The 21251-nt window shown below is 49.1% G+C and overlaps 1 protein-coding gene across 5 annotated transcripts in view; it reads right to left on the reverse strand.

Moving 5' to 3' along the window:
- Positions 1–21251, reverse strand: part of Ccdc60 (coiled-coil domain containing 60) — a 165263-nt gene that overhangs the window by 44807 nt on the left and 99205 nt on the right. For all 5 annotated transcript variants that reach the window (XM_021162733.2, XM_021162731.1, XM_021162732.1 and 2 more), the window contains 2 exons: positions 15632–15802; positions 6401–6508 (listed from right to left, as the gene is read on the reverse strand). In XM_021162733.2, the coding sequence (XP_021018392.1) occupies positions 6401–6508; positions 15632–15802 (279 nt within the window). The remainder of the gene's footprint in view (positions 1–6400; positions 6509–15631; positions 15803–21251) is intronic.

Raw genomic sequence — 21251 nt, forward strand, 5'->3', positions numbered from 1 at the left:
CAGGGCCAAGAAGTGGGAGTGGGTGGGTAGGGGAACAGGGTGGGGGAAGGGTATAGGGAACTTTCCGGATAGCATTTGAAATGTAAATAAAGAAAATATCTAATAAAAAGAAAAGAAAGAAAATGAAAGAAAACAGACTGCCGAACAGTGTGTCTGATTGACATTTTTGATCCTCTGGGGACCCCATACTAACTGTCTGCAGTGTACTACACTTTAGCTGGTATGCTTTCTCCACATTATTTAAGGTTCCCAATAACACGGTGGTATGTGAATTATTACCTATTTTAGACAAGAGAGGCAGAGTCCAGAGAGGCAGAGCCAGTGTTGCTCCAGGTCACACAACTCAGTCGTGAGCAGAGATGGTGTTTGAATGTTCAATCGGATGCTCAATGACCTGATAGGATGTTGTATCTGGTGGGAGACCTGAGGCTCTGAGAGGTGCAGCGAGTTACCTGAGGTCACACAGCTAACATGGGTGATGGTTTGAACCCCAGAGTGACCTGGCCTGGGGGGCTGACTTAGGTACCAAGGGAGCCAGTGGAGTGGTGGTCACTGTTAGCGAGGGCAGGACAGGGTTAACATGACCAGCCTGAGGTTTTCTTGAAACTGGGGTGTAGTCCTGGAAGCTGCCTCCACCCCCAAGAGTGCTCATCCTTCCCTAATGGAAAAGAGCCTTCGCTTAAGGAGGCTTTGGGATGGCTCTCCTTGCTCTCCTGAGCCAGCTTCCTGCCCAGGCCACTGCTCCCCAGGGGTTCCCAGGCGCAGGAAGGGAAGATTTCTCAGTTTCCAGGAAGATCTCACCTCACACCTTGTGGGGGGCTGTCCTAGGGTGTCCCCTGAGAGCCAGCTTTCTAGTCATCTAAAGTGAAATAGAGCTGTCCTACCTCTCCCCACCCTCAGCCTCTCCTGCTAGGGTGTAACTGTCACATCCAAGGACAACTAGGAGCCCCCTTCTCCTCTTCCTTCCTACCGTGTGTGTGTGTGTGTGTGTGTGTGTGTGTGTGTGTGTGTGTGTGTGTGTATGCGCCCGTGTGTGTACGTGTGTGTGTGTGTCTTCTACACACATCCATCTGAATAAAGAACAAGATTCTTCTTCAAGTGATTTACTAAGTACGACTCACTCCTCCTTTGCCTTGGGTTCCCACTGCAGGGGACAACACAGGTCAGTAGCTCTCTGTCCAGCATTTAGGCAATGAAGTCAACGTGTCATACACCTATTGCTGGGCCTTAAGCACCAAGATATTTCCTAATTGTAGCACTAACAAATTGTAAGAGGCTGGGACAGGGACCCCTGCAGGTCTTGGCTATGAGATGTGTATAGAAAGGGATGGAGTCTGCCTGGTCGTGTGGTGGTACTGGAGACATTGGGTTGGTGAACATCAGACTCATTCATTCCCTCCCTCCATCCCTCCCTCCCTCTCTTCCTCCCTTCCTTTTCCCTTCTTCCTTACATCTAAGATTCCTCTGACTTTCAACACCTCCATCCTAGTGATTTATGAAACTGCCCAGAACAAGCCAAAGTGGACCCTCTCTGCCCTTGTTTAACATCTCCAAACTCCCTACACCCCTAAGCCACCTAGTGTGGGCTTAATTGTGGACCTCGGAATTCTTATGTTAAAACTGTAACTCTCAGTTCCTCCAATGTGTTTGGAGATATGGCCTTTGAAGAGGCACTCCATCTAAAAGGAAGCCATTTTGGAAGGCTCTAATCCAGTCTTAGCGGAAAGAGACACATAAGGCCTCTCCATAGCTACAACACAGAGAAGGTCGCTGTGAGGAAACAGAGGACTGCTGTGTGCAGCCAAGAAGGCGGTGACCCTGGCAGCAACCTTCCCCAGAGCTGTGAGACAGGAAACCCCACTTCTTTAAGGTCACTGGGAAGTAAACCTTGATCTCTCTAGGTCTGGGTTAGGCACTGTCTGAGGATATCCCTAAACGTCTCCTCCGAGTCTCTACACCCCAGGTCCCTGTTTATCACGGCTGCTCTCAGGGACCTGCAAGTCACAGTCTTGGCCAGCACATGGCATGGATACAGGTGGGCTCAGCATCCTTCTGCTTATCACACGCAAGATGGTGGGAATCGGTTGCTTTGGATCTGACATTTGTTCCCTGACTGATAGCTTGGGGTGTGCTTCTCACATGCCGGGCCACTGATGTGTGGTGACAACCCAGCTCCAGCCCCGATAGTAGCTGTGAGCACCCCAAGTAGTGTCCAAGTCATTCACTACCCGTGGTTTACTCTCAATTTCGTGAATCTGGAGGAGAGTACCACCAGTGTGTCCCTATTTTGTAGATAAATAAACTGAGGCACAAAGGACCAGGAAACTCATCTAATTGTCAAAAGGCCAGTAAACATTAGAGTTGGAATCTGAGTCCAGCCTCCTGAATCCCCACTGTGGAATAACCCGTTGATGCTGGTCTCCGGCCCTGCGGGGATGGAGCCTTCCTTTCTCATCAGGAAAAGAGTGTTCATCTTCTGGGTCTAGACCATTTGCTCGCTTGCCTGTGAGAAGCCTCAAACCTGACCCTCACTCCCCTAATCTGCAGTGAGTAGTCTGGGGAAAAAAACAAACAAAAAAACCAACCACAACAAAACCTGGAAGCAAGCCTGGTGGCAACCTGTCTTTTCTCTCCAGGTCACAGAAAAAACCCCTCAGATTTAAAGAGAAAGAACTTGCTCAGATTTAAAGAGAAAGCACTTATCTGCTTGAACACAGGCACAGTCAGAAAACTCTCCCCACGGGCTTGTACAAGGCTCACGTCTGCAGTGCCCAGGCCCAGAACCTAGGCGAGTGTCACACACCTGTACAACTCTGGTGTGTGTGAGCATCCAGTCCAAGTGTACAATGCTGTCCCAGCCTGTGTCCAATGGCAGATCAGGACATGGGGTGTGGCCATGCTTCTGCTGAGCTGGTGTTTAGAAAAGGCTGTTTGGGACAGCCTTGTCTCTTTAGAGGGATGGTAGGAAGCTGTGTCTCTGTGCTTTAGATGGCCCCTCCCATTTTGAAACATAAAAGCCAAATCTTTCCCCACCGCTGCAGGTGATGGAATCGATCCCTACCCGGCTAACTCGGGATTGTCAGCCAGCTTCAGGATCAATCGCACTGGGGTTGAGGGACTAGCCAGGCTCTGATCTACACTGGCTTATGTGGTGGCTGAGGGCTTAAGGAATGACAAGCAGAGACTAATGTTATGGGTAGGATCTGAGATGTTCCCAAGGCTCAGCCTTTGCGGTGGTCCCCAGATAGAGTGGTACCCTCTGGGGAGATTGTGAACCCTCTGCTTCTTGATCGCTATGTCAGGCGTAGGGCTCCGGGAGCAGGCCCTGTGAGCTGTGATCGGCTTGGTGATTGGCTCAAGTATCAGCAGACTGCCTGATGCACCCACTGCAGTGCCTTCCTCTCTACACTGGGCTCTATCCCCTCAAACTTGAGCCAGAATAATTTCTTCTTCTCTTCACATTGCATCTTTGTCCGTTTTATAATTGTTTATGATTGTGCTTGGGGGGGGGGGGGGGGGGGGGGGNGTGTCCTGCTTCACTTGTGGGGGGATCAGAGGACAGACTACAAGAATCTGTTTTCTCCTCCCACCTTGTGAGTTCAAACTCAGGTCACCAGGCACGATAGTGGGTGCCTTTACTGGTCTGGCCCCTTACGTTGCTTCCTGTCAAGCATTCTGTCCCAGCGAAGAAGAAAAGTGATGAGAACAACTCACTGGAAAGATGCTGTAGTTCCTGGAGAGATGGATGGCTCAGCAGCCAAGAGCACTGGCTGCTCTTCCAGAAAACCCGGTTCAGTTCCCAGCAACCACACGAGGATTATCACTCCATGTAACTCCAGCTTCAGGGTCTGCTTCCCTCCTCTGAGCTATGAGGGCATCTCTCTCTCTCTCTCTCTCTCTCTCTCTCTCTCTCTCTCTCTCTCTCTCTCAGACACACACACAGACACACACACACAGACACACACACACAGAGATATACCCATATATACACACCCATACAGACACATACACACAGAGACACACATGTACACCCACTCCCAAACATACACCCATACATATATACAGCCCCATACACACAGAGAAAGACACATACACCTGTACCCACATAGGCATGCATCCCCCTCACACACAGACACACATGTGACACCCACACCCACATATATACACCACCACACATACACCTTTATACATACATACCTATACACATACACACACAGATACCCATACTCCCCACATATATACTCATACATACACACCATATACAGACACATATACCTGCGCACACATACATGTATACCCCCACATACACTCATACACGCAGACACGTAGCTCCCATACACACGCCCACACACACCCGGCAGATACATATATGCTCACAGTTTAAAAGTAGTAAAAACAAATCTATAAAATACCCAACTCCTCCTCGCTCTGCAGTCTGAGACTCTGTGCTCTGACTTTGCTACCTCGTCTTCTCGGGAGTTTGAGTCTTTCCCTTGCTCCCTGTATCTGCTCTGCTCTTTTGACCAACTTGGTCCAGGGAATGGCAGAGGACTGCTGAGCCTCCTGTGAGCCTTTGCCTCCGGAAGCCTTGGGTATCGAGGCCCTTGTTCTTAGAATCCTTCTTAGGTACAGTGTGGACAAGCCCATGCCGGCCGGCACTAGATGGTAAGAGATACTGCTGTCATCCTAAGCAACCGATCAAACAAGAAGGCAGACCCCTCCTGGAGCAGCGATGGTGGGTTCGCCCAGCACTCTGTAGACTTGGGGGCAATGGGAGAGGGTTCTGTCATTCCAAGTTGAGCAATCCATCAACACACAGCGATTCAGCATGGCCAGAACCTTTCACTAGTCAAGGAAAAGAAGCGACCAGCTTCTAAAGGGAAGGTTGGCAAACTACAGCCACTGAGTGGGCATGTAACTTGTTTCCATAATGAAGGAAAATCTTATTAGAACACAAACAATACATTCCAGCCTTGTCCCTTCTATACTACAACGGTAAAGTAGTTGAGAGAGAGAGAGAGAGAGAGAGAGAGAGAGAGAGAGAGAGAGAGAGAGAGAGATCATGTGATCTGCAACACCCAAGACATGTACTGGAGACACCAGGGGATAACAGTAAACACATTCCTGTAACACCCGCAGTGTGTTGACAGTCATAATGAAAGCCTATCAAATACACCCGAGCTGGGAGCCAGGGGTGAAGATTCCTGTTGCGAGAGACCCCTGGCAGGGTTCACTTTCCCATCTGGCATGGAAGAAAACAGTTTCTGCTCACAGCACTCAAGGCTCAGTGTGGTTAACCTCGTTTCTCCAATCATACAGATGGGGAACGGGACCTATTTTTCTAGGCCTCTCTTCTGGGTTCTGGATCTATGTGAATCTCAGGCTTCCAGAGGGGCTTACCCATGGGAATGGCCGGGAGGTACGTGGGCGCTTCCCAGAGACGCTGTGTTTTTCCCAAGAGGATGCTTTAAGGGCACCCAGCTTGGGCTGCCGGTTGGAACGCTCATGATGAGTGAGTAGTTCTACCAGGAGACCCAGATAAATGTCCGTAAAAGGTGGGCAGAGGCCAGTTGTAATGTGGTGGGATTAGCCTTGGCTACTAATAAGGGATGAGAACATGTTCGGTGTGTGCTGCTGCTGACAGTGGTGAGGGAAAGCGGTGATGGTGATGATGGTCTTGGCTCGTGAGCTGAGGGTGCTGTTGACATTTGTTGGGCAGAGTGGCCCAGGATGCTGCTTTTAAATATCCAGTGGGACACAGGAGAGCCCTTTGCAAGGAGGGTCTCTCAGTCTCCACACAGCATCAGTGCGAGGCGAGAAGTTCTCTCCATCCCCCCACCCTGGTGAAGCCCTAAGGACTTGTGGCTCTCGGAGCAGACAATAGAGGAACCACATGCTAAGGTTTCCGGAAAGCAAGCACGCTTTGCTCTTCGGAAGGTCGCTTAGTCTTGAGTACCATGGGATGTGGAGGAGGTCATGCCTTTAGGCATGGGGCCGCAGGGGCTTGTGGGAAATAGCTCCCCGAGTCTTGGAGAGAGGGGGATCATGACCCCTGAGCCTCAGCTGAGTTTTTTGTTTTTGTGTACAAACTCTGCATTGAGAGCTCAAGGCAGATTTTATCTTTGCAAATTATTTGACTTTTGAGGATCTGGTTCAGTGGGGGAAGGGATGACTCGGGCCCTTGCATATTTGCTGCTGGGGTCTAACCTACCACATCTTCTACTCTGTCTATTCTGTTTCTGATGTTGTTTTGTTTTTATGAGCCAGTTTTGCTGGCTCCAGCCTCCCTGTCCCTTTCAAGGGGACAAAGCTCCTGATGAGTTAGCTCTCAGGGTCGTTTTAGCTTCCTTCCGGTTTCTGACCCAGCAAGGTTATGGAGGTGGAGGTGGGGCCGGCTTACACGTGAGACTCAGGCAGGGAGGGCGCCATGAGACAGCTGTGGATGGGCGTGAACGGGCGGATGATGATCCCGGCCTCCAACTTCTTTAGCTTCTCGCAGTCGTAGGTACTGAGGGGAGAGCAGATAGGGGAGCCGAGTGAGTTGGGAGCGAAGCAGCCTTGAGGCTCATCTCTGTCAGGAATGAGTGACACTGGGGACTGGACACCTACAGTGTGCCTGGCAGTCATGCCAGTGTGCTGGGTGAGAATTCTAGAGGCAGTAGGTGAACACAACACATTAAAAGAAAACAAGGCTTGCCCTGCCAGAGGAAAGCAGAAAAGAAACAAGAAGGTAAATTCCTTGTTTCAGAGACATGGGATGCCTCATTGAGGAGAGGGAGGGAGGGAGAGGGGGGAGAGGGAGGATAGGTGGGAGAGGAGGAGAGAAAGAAACCTGTGGTGACTTGCTCACTTCTGGGCTCCCAGCCTGTGGGACTGTGTGGCTCGTGCTAAGGGCAAATCTCCCTTTATTAGCTGGTCCTCTCTGGAAACCCTCTCCCAGACACAGGTAGAGGTGGACACTATACATCTCGTAGGCGTTATTCAATTCAGTCAGGTTGATAACCAAGACTCACTAGCATGCTTTCTGACTCTGTTCTATGTGAAGGGTATATTTGAGACCACATTTCAGTGTTCCCTCCCGGGTGTTGTCGACTCCCCGCCCCCCCCCCTCCGCCCCCATCTTTCACAGAGGAGGTTATCTCAGCTACAGAAAATGGCTTTCTTTCAAATATTCCTGCATCATAGGCATTTTCTCTTATAACTGAATTTGGCTTGCAGGTGTTTTAATCAGACCACCCCCCAATATGGGTGTGTGTGTGTGCATGCACACATGTGCATGCAACTTAATCAACTACCCATGTTTTAAATTTTAGACATTTCTTGTAAATGTTTGTTTCTTAAGACCTTAAAAACGCTGGCCACTCTGGGCCACATCTCCACTGAGTATCAGTAGCAGCTGAAGATTGGGGGTCACTGCCTGCTTCTCTGGGGTCTTGTGTCCCAGGCTTGGGAGTCACTGCCTGCTTCTCTGGGGTCTTGTGTCCCAGGCTTTGGAGTCACTGCCTGCTTCTCTGGGCCATGCACCCCTGGATTGAGCACCCCTGGTTTCTCACCCTCCCGTTCCCTTGAAGCTCTGATTACCCAGGAGCCCCACCTAAGTGTTTTCCTTACAGGATCACTCATGGGCTCCTGGTTCACTGACTTCTAGCAGTGACTACTGAATATCTTCTCTGTGGGGGCTGCAGATGTCACAAGGAAGGAGGCTGACCCACCCTTTCCCTTCCTGAGACTTAAGAGTCTTGTGAGGGTCGGGGGTGGGTATAACCAAGCACCCGACAGGGCTATATAGGGAGAGTATGCAGAGTTTATAGCCTAACACGGGCTGCGATCCCCCCACCCCCGGGAGTCATGACGGTTACAAAGGACAAATGAGAAGTGGGCCCCCATACTTTCCCTTCTTTGGCTCTCAGCTCTGTGGTTGGTTGACACAATAGAATTTGTCAAAAGTGATGCTGTCACACAGGGATTCACACAGGCGTCACACAGGACACCTCTCCATCTTGTGTCCTGGGATGCTGTTGGCATCCACTCAGCCCGAGAAGACAGGGCCGCAGGGAGAGATGCACCAGGCGGTGTGAGGGAGCCATCTACTTTGAGTGTCCCTGATTGGAGGGATGACTGTCTTTCCCCTCTGACCACAGACCTGGGAAAGTTGTATTTGTTTCCTTGACTTAGTACGTTTTTTGGAGTAGGTATTTCACGACTGCATTAATGAACCAGACAGACGGAAATAATGAACCGGAATCTGAAGGTCGAGTGGGATTAACCAGACAAATATAAGGGGGGATGGGCTGGTACTGGGAAGCTGCCGCAGGGGGGCATGTGGTCAGAGGGGGAGGAGGAGGCTGTGCGCCCAGGCAGGAGCCACAAGCCACAAGCCACAAGCAAGGCTCTCTGGGCCTGTGAGCTTCTACCTAAGATTTGTCTTTTTCCGCCCTTGAGAGGGTCCTGCTGGGAGCAATTTCTCTTTTTTGAAAAGATTACCCTAGCTTCGTGCCGGGTCATGTGGGGTTGTGCTGGCACGTGAGGACCAAGCACCTTCCTCTGGGGGATCTGAGGACAATCTTGGGGTCAGAGAGCTAATTAAAAGATAGCTAGCCCCAGAATCTAGGTGCCCCAGTTTCAATGGGCATTGACCCCTTTTTTGACACTGGAGCTGGAAAACAAACAAACTAGGAATTAAAAAACAAAAAACAAAACAAAAAAAAACCTCACTGGCAAATGCATCTCTGTGTTCTGTCCTAGTGAACATGGTTACATACATGTCCCACGGTGACAGGTCCATGTCTCCTAGACCTCACACTCTGAAATCCTTGGTTTGATGACTTCTTTTGATTCTAATAATAAGACAAATTCCACTCCCCCACCACGGGTTCCTATTTATTTATTTTTTGGCCTGAATCTGTAGCTGGAAAACTGAGCATAGCGGGGGTGGGGGATGGCTGTGGGAGGGGGGAAGGCTCACAGGCAAGGATCATGGTACATGCATGATTGTACCTCCTCTTTGCCTTAGTTTGTCAGACTTAAAGCTTTTGCCTGCAGTCACTTAGATCCTGAGGTGTGTGTGATTATGTACATGAATGCATGTGTGTATATGTCTCTGTGTATGTATGTGTGTATGTGTATGTATGTATGCATATGTATGTACATGTATGTGTATATGTGTGTATTATATATGTGTGTATATGTGTAGGTGTGAATGTATGTGTATATTGTGTATTTATGTGTATATGTATAGGTGTGTATGTATATATGTATGTGTATATGTATGCATGTGTATGTATGAATGTATGTATGTATATATGTGTCTGTGTATATGTGTGTGACCTTTGCTTTGTTAAAAAAAAAAAAGACTTGACTTTAAGTCCTACCTTTGCACTCTTGAGACCTCTACATTGGAACCATATTTTAGAAGTCAGGCTCTTAGATATGGGATGCCTTCATGGAAATTAAGATTTTTGTGCCAAAGATTATAAGGAGTTTAGCTAAAGGAGACCCAGAGAGGTCAAAATCACTTTGTTGTATCATAGTTGCTGACAGGCATCGAGTGTGTTCTATATGCTGTGATCTGTGCTGAGCTTCGTTTCCTGTAATCCTCATAGCACGCATGGGTGTCTTGCCCCATCCATACGGGTGGAATAAATGGAGACTCAGGTCTGCTGAGCTGCTCAAAGGCCAGCAGTTGTAGAGTAGAGTCAGGACTCAACTCCAAGTCCTACCTGTGCCCCTGCCTGTGATGCCATCTTGCTATGGACAGTCTCTGAATGCTAATTCGTAGAGCAAGCCCCAGCCCTGCATTTGTTGCTAGACTCATGGAGTGGGCAGCCATTTATTTTGATAACTGGTTTTGTCCGGCTTAGAGACCGTACTAGATAAGACTAACCAAACCAATAAAAGGAATAAGCATAAACGTATTAAACTTTAAATAAACCATGTCTTGCATACTCAGGGGGAATAAGGACTGGAGAAAGGTGTTCTCTGACTGTGGATCCTATGAAGCCTCTTCAACACTTTCCTCTCCTTATTTGGTGCAGGCTGGGCGGTGTCTTAGTCAGAATTTCCATTGCTGTGAAGAGACACCGTGACCAAGGCAACTTTTATAAAGGAAAACACTTAGTTGGGGCTGGTTTATAGTTTCAGAAGTTCAGTCCATTATCATCATGGCAGGAAGCATGGCAGTGTGCAGGCAGACATGGTGCTGGAGATGGAGCTGAGAGCTCAACATCTTGATCCACAGGCATCAAAAGGAAACTGTTCCACACTGGGTGGAGCTTAAGCATAGGAGACCTCAAAGCCCGCCCCCACAGTGACACACTTCCTCCAACAAGACCACGCCTCTAGTAGTGCCACTTCCTATGGGCTGAACATTCAAACTCATGAGTCTATGGGGGCCATACGTATTCAAATCACATTCCACTCCCTGGCTCCCATAGTCTTGTAGCCATAATAAAATACAAAATACATTTAGCCCAACTTCAAAAGTCCCCATAGTCTATCACAGTTTCAACAATGTTTAAAAGTCCAAAGTTCAAAGTCTCTTCTGAGATTTATGCAATCTCCTAACTGTAATCCCCTATAAAGTCAAAATCAAGAAGCAGATCACATATTCTCAACATCACAGGATATACATTACCTTTTCAAAGCACAGGGAAGGGAGCATAGTGAGAAAATACTGCACCAAAGCAAGATTGAAAACCAGCTGGGCCGACTCCAAAATCTGAATCCTCCATGTGTGATGTCAAAACACTCTTCAGATCTCCAACTCCTTTCATCTTTGTTAACTGCAACACACTTCATTCTCTTGGGCTGGTTCCATTCCCTGTTAGCAGCTTCCCTCAGGAGACATCCCATGGCTCTGGCATCTCTAACATCTCAGGGTCTCCAAGGCAATATGGGTTTTGCCTTCACAGCTTTACACAATGGCCTCTCTGGGCCTTCATGCAGGGACACCTCTGCCACATGCCTGACCTCAGTGGCTTTCCTTAGTTGCAGAAGGAAATTCCATCCTTGACCCTAAATTACATCCTCACCAGCTTTCCATTTTCCATGGTTTCCTTCACTGCCTAAGCTTGGCTGTCCTGGAACTTGCTTTGTAGAACAGGTTGGCCTTGAACCCAGAGATGCAGCCTCTGTCTCCTGAGTGCTAGGATGTTCAAAGGTTTTCCCAACTTCATTAGTTAGAAGCATCCTTAGTCGCTATGCCTGGACCTAAGCTTTTCTTCAATTCCTTTTCATAAGATGGAAGCTTAGATAGGTGGGATCTTGCCTGAGGTTGCTACTCCCTCAGTCCATTTAATATCCTTGAACACAGGACTTAGTTCTATTCCCCTTTAATCCTTGAACCACACATTTTATATTTCTCCTTTCTAAGCTTGCTATGTTCCATCAAAATGCTCGTCATAAGAGTGAACTACAGGACAGAGTCTATGCTAGGCTATTTTGAGATTTCCTTTATCAATGCAATTAATCTAAATCTCTTCACCTTAGCCTCAGGCAGACTCTTCAGAAAGGGGCAAAATGCAGTCACAGACTTTACCAAAATACCACAAGAACAACCTCTAGGCACTAAAATTCTTTTCCTCTGAAACTACTTGAGCCAGGCCAGAAGAGTTCAAATCACCAATGTTTTCTGTATTCCTACTAGGATGGCCCATTAAACCCCACTTAAAGCATTCCATTGCTTTCCAAATCCAAAGTCCCCAGATCCACATTCCTTCAAACGAAAACAGTCTGGCCTATCACAGCAATATCCTAGTTCCTGGTACCAACTTCTGCCTTTGTTAGGGTTTCCATCGCTGTGACAGACACTATGACCAAGGCAACTCTCATAAAAGACAATACTTAACTGGAGCTGGCTTACAGGTTCAGAATTCAGTCCATTATCATCAAGGCAAGAAGCATGGCAGCATGCAGGCAGGCATGGTGTTGGAGAAGGAGCTGAGAGTTCTACATCTTGATCCACAGGCATCAGGAGACTGTGTTCCATACTGGGTGGAGCTTGAGCATAGGAGACCTCAAAGCCCACTCCCAAAGTGACACACTTCCTCCAACAAGGCCACACCTCCTAATAGTGGCACTGACTATGGGCCAAACATTCAAACACGTGAGTCTGTGGGGGCCAAACCTATTCAAACTACGACAGGTGGCTTCTTCATTACATGACAATTTCTACAAAAAGGAGGGAGAACTTTAGTCCTTTTTATCCTAGGGCAAGGCTGCAGTTGATGGGCAACCCTACGAGTCCGCCACTGGCTAACATGTCCCCGTGGGGAGGACGACTTCTAACCTTCCACAGCAGCAGCAGACTTGTGGCCGATGACTGTGGGCTGCATGCTTCTGTGCAGGGAGTGGTGCGGACTCTGAATCTTCTCCGCTCAGTGTGCTTGAGGTGATAGGGCCTCGTAAAGATCCCAATCCAACCACTGCACATTGTGTGAGTCTACTGAGATGCCACACTGTGCCCTATGAATACACACAGTCTGTATGTGACAACTGAGTGAAGGGCATTTTTTAAAAGGAAAACACAGTACCGCCCTAGTCACATTAGCTGGATACTGGCGCTTCCCAATAGACTGATCCTGCTGTGTCATTGATGTATGTCTTGGCATCACAGGCCATGATCTGCCAGCATTATGGCCCTGACCAAGCCTCCACTCTCTGGAGGTGTTTTCGTTTTGTTTTTCCTTCTAGATTCCTGGTTATTCTTTTGACTGAAAGGGATAGGTAGAGTGGAGTTCAGGATGCTGTGTGTCCACATCTTTCAGTACATCACTGTTTGGTGCGTAATAAAAATTCCTCAGATTGTGGTAGTTTGACAGTGAAGGGTCCCCATGGCCAACAAGTCTGAATTCTTGGCCTCCAGCTGGTGGTGCTGTTTAGGCACAGTGGTTGTTGTTGTTGTTGTTGTTGTTGTTAGAGGAGGAGGAGGAAGAGGAGGAGGGGAGGAGGAGGAGCCTTGCTTGAGGAACTGGGGCACTGGAGGTGGGCCTAGAGCCTTCACAGATCAGATCCACTTCCTGCTCACCCTCTACTTCCTGAGTGCAGGTGCTGTGTGACCAGGCGGCCTCTGGTCCTGTCTCCATGCTTCCCCACCATGATGGAATGAATCCCTTTGGGATTTTAAACCAAACCAAGCCCAAACAGAAACTCTCTTGTCATTGGCTCCTGTCAGGGTATTTTCTCACAGCCACAGAAGAGAAGACATCAAGCAATTTTCTTTCTACTCTCCTGTTTTCTTTGAACCTGGTCCAAGACCTGATAAAGGAACCACTGATGTTTTGCTAAAACCTTCTGGTCATATCTCATGAGGCAAAAACTCCTGAAATTCCACCTTCTGCCTCCCTTTCCTCCTGAGGAAGGCTCCCTCAGCTCTGCTCTTGGCTATTCTGAGCCTGCTTCTGGAAGGCAGCCATGCTCACCACTGTGCCAACCAAGCCACCCCACCTGGCCCTGCTTCCTGGGCTGAGTGTGTCATGGCCATTCAGAAGTTCTCCCGAGGGGTGGCTCCCAATAGGAAGTGTCGATGACGGGCTATAAATCATAAATATTGTTCTCTCACCTCAGATTGAATAAATAATTCATAAATGATGAATGGATGACAGCTGACTTATTTTGAACAACCTTTTAGATGAAAGTAATAAAAAAATGCTAGACAAAATGGAAAAAAAGAGAAAAATTAAAGAGGAAAACTTAAAGGTGGTAAGTGGCCATTGACACTGTGGGAGAAGCTGGTGGGCCCTAGTTAGCATGGCCACCAGACCTTCTAGCCAGCATGAGAGGTGCCAGTCACTCTCCCATAGCTTCAGAGGGCAAGGAGGACAGAAACGACTGCCTGGGGTCTGTACCAAGGAGAAGGCTCAGAGGAGGCTGGGACGATTGGAAGGTAGATAGAACTGTCTCAGTCTCCATGATGTCTGACTGTCACCTGGAATGTTGGGCCCTGCTGTCCTCCTCTGACCCCTGATGGCTGCTCACATGACCCCACCTTCAGTGAGCACCAAACTTACAGTGTTCAGTGAAGTAAGACATACAAACGTCACATGTGAATCTGCCCACAGGAACTCCTCTTTCTCTAAGATGTGCACATCAGCCTGTCTTTAAATTATCGCCTTGATGACAGAATTTGGGTAAGGATTGAGAGGAAATTTGCTCAACCGTAGCTGCATGTTGGAATCACTGAGGGAAACTTAAAAAACATGCTGTGAACATGTAACTTCCCACCCATGACAGAACCCATTATAGCTGGCTTTGATGTAGTCCAGACGCCAGTGGCTTAAAAATAGCTGCAGGTGATGCTTGTTTTATATATGTGTGTGTGTAGATGTATATATACATGTGTGTGTACATATATGTATATATACACATTTTGGTCTGTGTATACGCACATATATGTGTGTAAGTATATGTACATATATATCTATATTGCTTGGAGTCTATGTATGTATATAAATTTGTATATATACCCCCACATATATATCTCTGTATGTGTGTATATATACACACACATATATGTCTGTGTATGTATATATATACATATACACATATATTGTGTGTATGTGTATATACACTATACTGGGACCACATAAAAAGCCAGATATGGAACTCAAGTGTCTGTAATCCCAGCATCCCCCCAGAGAGATGGGAGGCCAAGGCAAGAATTCCCAGGAGCTTGTGAGCCATTGAGCCTCCAATACACAGCAGAAAAAATGACAGAACTCCTGTCACAAGGTGAAGGCAACACCTTGACTTGTCCTGACAGCTGAGCTGGGGCTGGCCTAGGAAGAACCGGCAAGGACTGGGTGCTGTTTAGATTCAAAGAGGTCAGAGTGGACCTGGAGTCTGGATTGCACCAGGGCTATCAGAACCAAAACCAAGCAAAACTCCAGAAGTGCAAGGAGGAGTCAGGACAAATCAGTGGGGGCCCAAGGAGGACTCTCTCCAATGCGGCTAATAGATTCCTGTTTTGTAGGAACACCACAGAGCAAACCCCCATCCTGTCTGCTGTGCTCGGTGCTATGGTTCCTCTCAATGTTTTGTCTGTGAGCATCCCAGAAAGGACTGGTCTGGGGGTGATCCTCTCCCGGCTGCGAGAAAGGCTTCCTGGAAGAGAAGTGCCTTTACTCAGAGTCAGACTTTTCTGTGGACCGGCAGTGTGTCGAACTATGGGCCGAGGCTGGCGGTGCAGGACAGAGACACTGATGTGAGATAAAATGCCTCAGCGCATGCACACGCTAAGTGGACCTAGGAGAGAAGTGTTATGGCATGTGGTTGACTGAAAGCTAGGGGGTACCAGGGGGAAGGCAGCACTGAAGATGGCTGTTGAGTCCCAAGCTTTGGGTGGAGGGGGACTTGGGGAGGGATCAGAGTAGGAGAAGGTGTGGAAAGACAGGGAGAGAGACACATAAGGGAACCAGCAAGGTTTCCTCTGTCCCTCTTACAACCACCAGACAGGAGAGTGGGCGTGTGTGGCTGAAGATTCTCCACTTAAGGTCAGAGAGTGGGAATGGCCAGGAGGGCTGGGCTGGGCTGAGGAAGGCATTGAGCTCCAGCCTGGGCAAGAGGAGCCTCCCTGAGCTAACCTTCCGCAGCGCCCTGCCCTGCCCGGTGTTGCCCACAGCCGCTGCCTACTTACGCCAGCAGGTTGTCCCTGCAGTGGATATCTGAGAACTTCTTGGCCGGCTGGAACTTGTTTAGCTCCTCCTCCTGCAGCTTCTGGAGTAGCTGCTGCTTCTTTTTCTTGGCATTTTCCTCTCGCAGGATGTTGAAGTAGCCTTGGCCTATCTTCACACACTGGATCAGGAAGCTGGAGGAGAGAGCAGGATGCGGGGGGGGGGGGGGGGGGGGGGGGGGGGGGGGGGGGCAGGGGATTGGAGAGGGGAGGAGGGGAGAAGAGAAGGGAGGGGAAAATGTCAAAGATAAATTCTTAAGTATATTAGGACGATAACCTTCTGTCTTTGGATCAACTAAAAGGCACCACCGAGCCCACGGAATAGGGTCCTTATATAAGAGGCTGAGTGGGACCTGTCCCCCACAGGCTACTCTTCTGTGTGCGACTCTGGGAGGCTGTAGAGATTCTGAGATGAGGGAGTAGCTGGAACAGGTGGGTCATGACAGAGGACCTTTCAAAGTTCTCTCCAGCGTTTGGTTCTGCTTCCAACCACTGCTTCCTGGTCGGCTGAGATGTGAGCGGCCTATGCCACCTGCTCCCAGCACCGGCGACTGAGCTGCACCCTGTCTAGCGGTCCCTGCTATGATGGACTGAATCTGTGAGCCTGCATTGAGCTTTTCCTTCCACAGACTGAAGTAATGAATATTCTCTCCCAGACAGACCCCGGCTTGAGTTCTGTATCTGTCTTTCACTGAAGGCCCGAGACAGGTCATTTAATCCCTGGGATGCTGTTATGCCTCCGACTTGATTTATGGAAAGTGCTTCCTACCATGGGCCTGCTAAAGGATGCTATGAGGAGATACAAAGATCCAGAGCCCAGGCCAGGGAGGCCGGGGAGTCAGTGGTAAAGTGCCTGCTACTCAAGTGTGCAGACCTGAGTTCAGGACTCCAGAAACCATGTAGGAAGACCAGAGGTGGCACATGCCCCTGGGGATGGTGAGACAAAAGCTCACTAGCCAGCCAGTCAGGCTGGAGTGATGCACTGTGGAGAGGCTCTGCTTCAAACGATAAAGATGAAGAATGACCAAGGAAGACTTCAGGCCTCCACTCGAATGGAATTCACAGGTATGCATACTAGCATACAAGAGTGCACACAAGGATTACCAATCACCTGCACACACATACACACACAAACACAGTACCAAGCACACACACACACACAGTACCAACCACATAGACATACACATGTGCACACACACAGTGCTAACCATATACACAGTGCCAACCACACACACACATACACACACACGCACACACACACAGAGTACTAACTACACATACACATGCACACACACACAGAGTACCAACCACACACACACACACACACACACACGCTCACACACACAGAATACTAACCCCACAGACATGCACACAGACACACAGAGTACCACACACACACACAGAGCACCAACCACACAGACATGCACATACACATAAGGTACCAACTACACACACACACACATGCCACACAATTCACAACCCACAGGATTAGAGATTTTAATGCACAGGACCTGGCCAGACAGTGCCAGGTTTTCAGAAGGACTCATTCATGATCACTGATGGCACAGCAGGTGGCACACAGGGTCTGGGGTCTGGCCAACTCATCCCTCTCTTCAATTTGCATGCATACATCTACGAGCTTGGCTTAGGTGTTTAAGTTGTCAGGTGAAGATGCCAGCAGTACCTTGTGACCTGTGTTGGGACTTGGCTTTCTTTCTTTGCCAGGTCAACCATGGCTCCTAGATCAGCCCTGCTGCTGGCTTGCTGGGAAGAGAGCCTGTCCTTAACCTCCTTCCTCTTAACCCATCTTTATCAAGAGGTAGGATCTGATAGCAATGAGCTGCAGAAGAAGGAATGCATGTGTGTGCGCATCTGTGTGTTCACCTGTCCGTTTGTCTGCCCCTCTGCCTGAGGTATTGTCAGGCAACGCAGTAAACTACCACCATGTTTCTTAGATATACTTTGGGGGCCTGAAATTGAATTTAATGCGTCCTTCAAGTTCTTGATAATCAACCTATGTATGGTGACTACTGGAGATACGGCCATGGACAGGACCCTGGGGGCTTTGGTGCTCATGGCCTTTTAGGGGAGAGAAAGGCACAAAAGGCCAACAGATACACAGAGCAAGAAGGAGGGGGAGATTCTGGGCTTTGGGGGAGGGGAAGGAGTACCTAATTCAGATGAAAAGGGTGTTTGGAAGCCTCTCTTGGGAGAAAGTGGTGTTTGAGTCCCCTCTTCTGTAGACACCCCTTTCTCCTTTCAGGGTTCTCACTGTGTAAGTCGTCTGGCCCTGGATTCAGAAGTCTCTTGCCTCAGCTTCTGAGTTCTGGGATTACAAGCCTGCACCCTCGTGCCCTGGTATTGTTTAATTTTGCATGGAAAGCTCAGACATTTTTTTTTTTGCCATTGACAAAGCACTGGGCAGAAGCAATTTGAGGAAGGAAAGGTTTATTCTAGTTTCTAATTGCAGGGCTTCCGGTGGGGGAAAAGTGTAGGAGCAGGAAGCAGGCTGGTTGCTTGGCATCAGTGGTTAAGGAGCAGTAAGGATGGTCTATTAAGCCCCAAGGCCCGCCCCTATGACTCACTTCCTCCATCTAGGCTCCGACTCCTAAATATTCTACAGCAGCTGGGGACCAAGCCTTCGAACCCTGGAACCTGCATTTCCCACAGGTACCACTAGAGGACGCTACTGTGACCAGACGCCAGCATGGCTAAGGTGATCCCTGATTTTCTGAGGAGGGAAACGCTGGGAGGTTGGGGTGGGGTGGGGCCGGATTTCGTAGCATTTTCTAATTCATGTCATTCAGGTGGCAGCCCCATGACCATTGACACTGTGTCCATGTCTCTGGCTGGGCCTTGCCTGAAAACCTATTTCAGACATTGGTGTTGCATCAAGCATGCAGCATATACCATTTGCCTGGTGTGGTGTGGCTGCAGGTGGTGGTGGTGAGGGTTCACAATAGGCAGGAAGAAGTATGCACAAGCAGACATGCTCCACGCAATATGCCAAAGGGCCTGGTGGGGATACCTAGAGAAATCAGGAGGAGGGCCTTCCCAGAGGAGGAGACATTATGGCTAAGTAGGAGCTCAGCAGGACAGAGTGGGAGTCAGCCGAGGGGTGAACTAGAAGGCATAAATGCTGACCTGAGTCTGCTGGTGGCCTGCTGTAGCAGAGCTGAAGCACAGAGTACGGTAGAGGCCCTGGAGCCTTGCATCCTGACGCGAGTCTGGGTTTAGGGGCTTCTGGGACTGTGCCTCCTAAAGGTGCTTAGAGTGTTTATGGGGGCTTTCCCAGCTAGTGAGCTCCAGGGACAGGCTGAGAAGCAGGGACTGATAGTCTTGGGGAAAACGACTGAGGTTTCAGCCCCATTTTCAGCCAAAGCAGCCGGTATCCCAGCTTCTGCGTCTCCTGGTAGGGCCTGAGTGACAGGTGAACAGGAACAGGCAAGGGGAGAGTCTGGCCCTGATGCCAGACATACCAGCCTATTTCTGGAACTTCAGACGGTGGGGACCATGGAAGGAGCTGGGAGGTGTTCCCCAGATACTGCAGAAGCCCATTTAAAAGATGTTTGATTTTATTCTGCGCACTCCCTGCATGCTTCCCCCACGTTCCTCCCCACTACTGCTGAGGACTGATTACTAGGCTATGTGTAGTGTGGGGGCTATTTGCAGGGAAATAGCAGTTTATGGTTTTAATCCACTTATGGGGGTTCTTTTGCTCATGACTTCACAGGGTGTAAAGCTCCCCTAACTGACAGCATAGGGGATTAATGTGGAGGGAGGTGATTGTCAGCACCAGGGAGCAGAGAGGCAGAGAGGTGTGTTGTACGATGCAGGTTCCTCTGCCAGACACAACTTCCTCACTGTTGCATGGGGTGGGTGCTCACGTTTTCAAAGGACATAAAGGTTCTTTCTATGGGAGTCTGGGAGCCCATTGCAACCCAGTGAGAGGATTGCTTGCTGGGCAAATGGGAGGACTCTACATGGCTCAGCAGGGATAGGACAGAGGAACAGGGGAGTGCCATGAAGGCAGAGGAGGCGATGGGTTCATGAGGGATTTCCACTTTGTTACTTTTCTGGGGGTATTATTTGTGTGTATATGTGTGTGCACTGTGTGTATATGCACTTATATTCATGTATGTGTGCATGTGTGTGCACATGCATGAATGTGTGCAGTGTGTGCATGCATGTCTTCATGTATGTGTGCATGCACATGTGCATGTGTGTACATGCATGTGTACATGTGTGTCTACAGTGTATGTATGTGTGTGCACACATGTGTATTTGCGGTATATGCACATGTATCTGTGTTGTGCCTGTGTGCAGAGGCCAGCAGAAGAAGTCAGGTGACCACGTTTCATCTTATTTTCTTGGCATGGATTCTCTCACTGAACCTGGAGCTAGGCTGGTAGCCAGGAAGCTCCAGTGATTTGCCTGTCTCCGCCCACCCGCAGTGCTGGCATCACAGACAGGAGATTACCCTGACTTCTGAGGTGGGTTCTGGGATTTTAACTCAGGCCCACATGCTTGTATAACAAGTGATCTGACCTGCTGATCTATCTCCCCAACACCTGGGTGGGCTTCAAGATACCATTTATTTTTTTCATTTTTAGTTGACATAAATAATTGTGTTTTGGGGGTTCGGTATGATATCTCCACACAAGTATGAATGGCTAGTGGCCATTTAGGGTAAGAGGCATGACCACTGCCCCATGGCCAGTTAGGTTTTGTGTTGGGGACACTCCAGCCCCCCTCTATTAGCTGTTTCCTGGTACTCAGTTCATGGCTGCCAATCAGCTACAGCCTGTATCAGTACTGTAGACCCCCTGAGGTCCCACTGTATGCTTGTGCCCAGGAGCCAGCCTTTCTCCATCTTCCCTTTCTCTATCCCAGCCTGTAGGAACCAGAATTCTGCTTCCTAGTCTATACAATCAATGCTTAGCTCCTGTGTCTTTTAGGATACACCACGTTTGCTTCTCTGTGCCCGATCCACTTCACCCAACACACACCCCCTCCCCCTTCTCTCCCCGTCCCACCCGGCTTCCCTGAATAACTATAAATAGTAAGCATGTGTCCTTAGTTTAAGTTGTCAGTTTGCCATTGTAGAAACACATGGGAGATGGCCCTTGGGCATGCTTGTGGGGCATATCTTGATTATGTTAACTTCTGTAATGTTGGACCTTGAAAGGCAGTCTGTATTCTGGTTAAGCGAGGCTTACTCTGGAGACCCAGTAGAAAAATTTTACAAGGGACGGAACCATAAGCTATGCTCCCAGACACAGGCGCCTGACACCATGAGCCCTCAACTCCATCATCTTGTGGCTATCAGTCACACAGGCAATGCCCTAAGCTCCTGGTATTCTGGCTGGACTCCACCCCCACAGTTACCTAGCTACAGCCAGGTAGCCCCAGCCCACTATAAAAGTGGCTACTTGGCCCCTCCTGTCCTTCTTGTTTCTCTTGCTTTCTCTCCAGCCTTCTTGATCCCTCTCTCCCCTCTCTTCACTTGGCCATGGTCACCCTCTGCTGCTGCTGCTTCTTTCTCCTCCTCCTCCTCCTCCTCCTCCTCCTCCTCCTCCTCCCC

The sequence above is a fragment of the Mus caroli genome, chromosome 5, assembly GCF_900094665.2.
Source record: "Mus caroli chromosome 5, CAROLI_EIJ_v1.1, whole genome shotgun sequence".
In the NCBI taxonomy this organism is placed as follows: domain Eukaryota; kingdom Metazoa; phylum Chordata; class Mammalia; order Rodentia; family Muridae; genus Mus; species Mus caroli.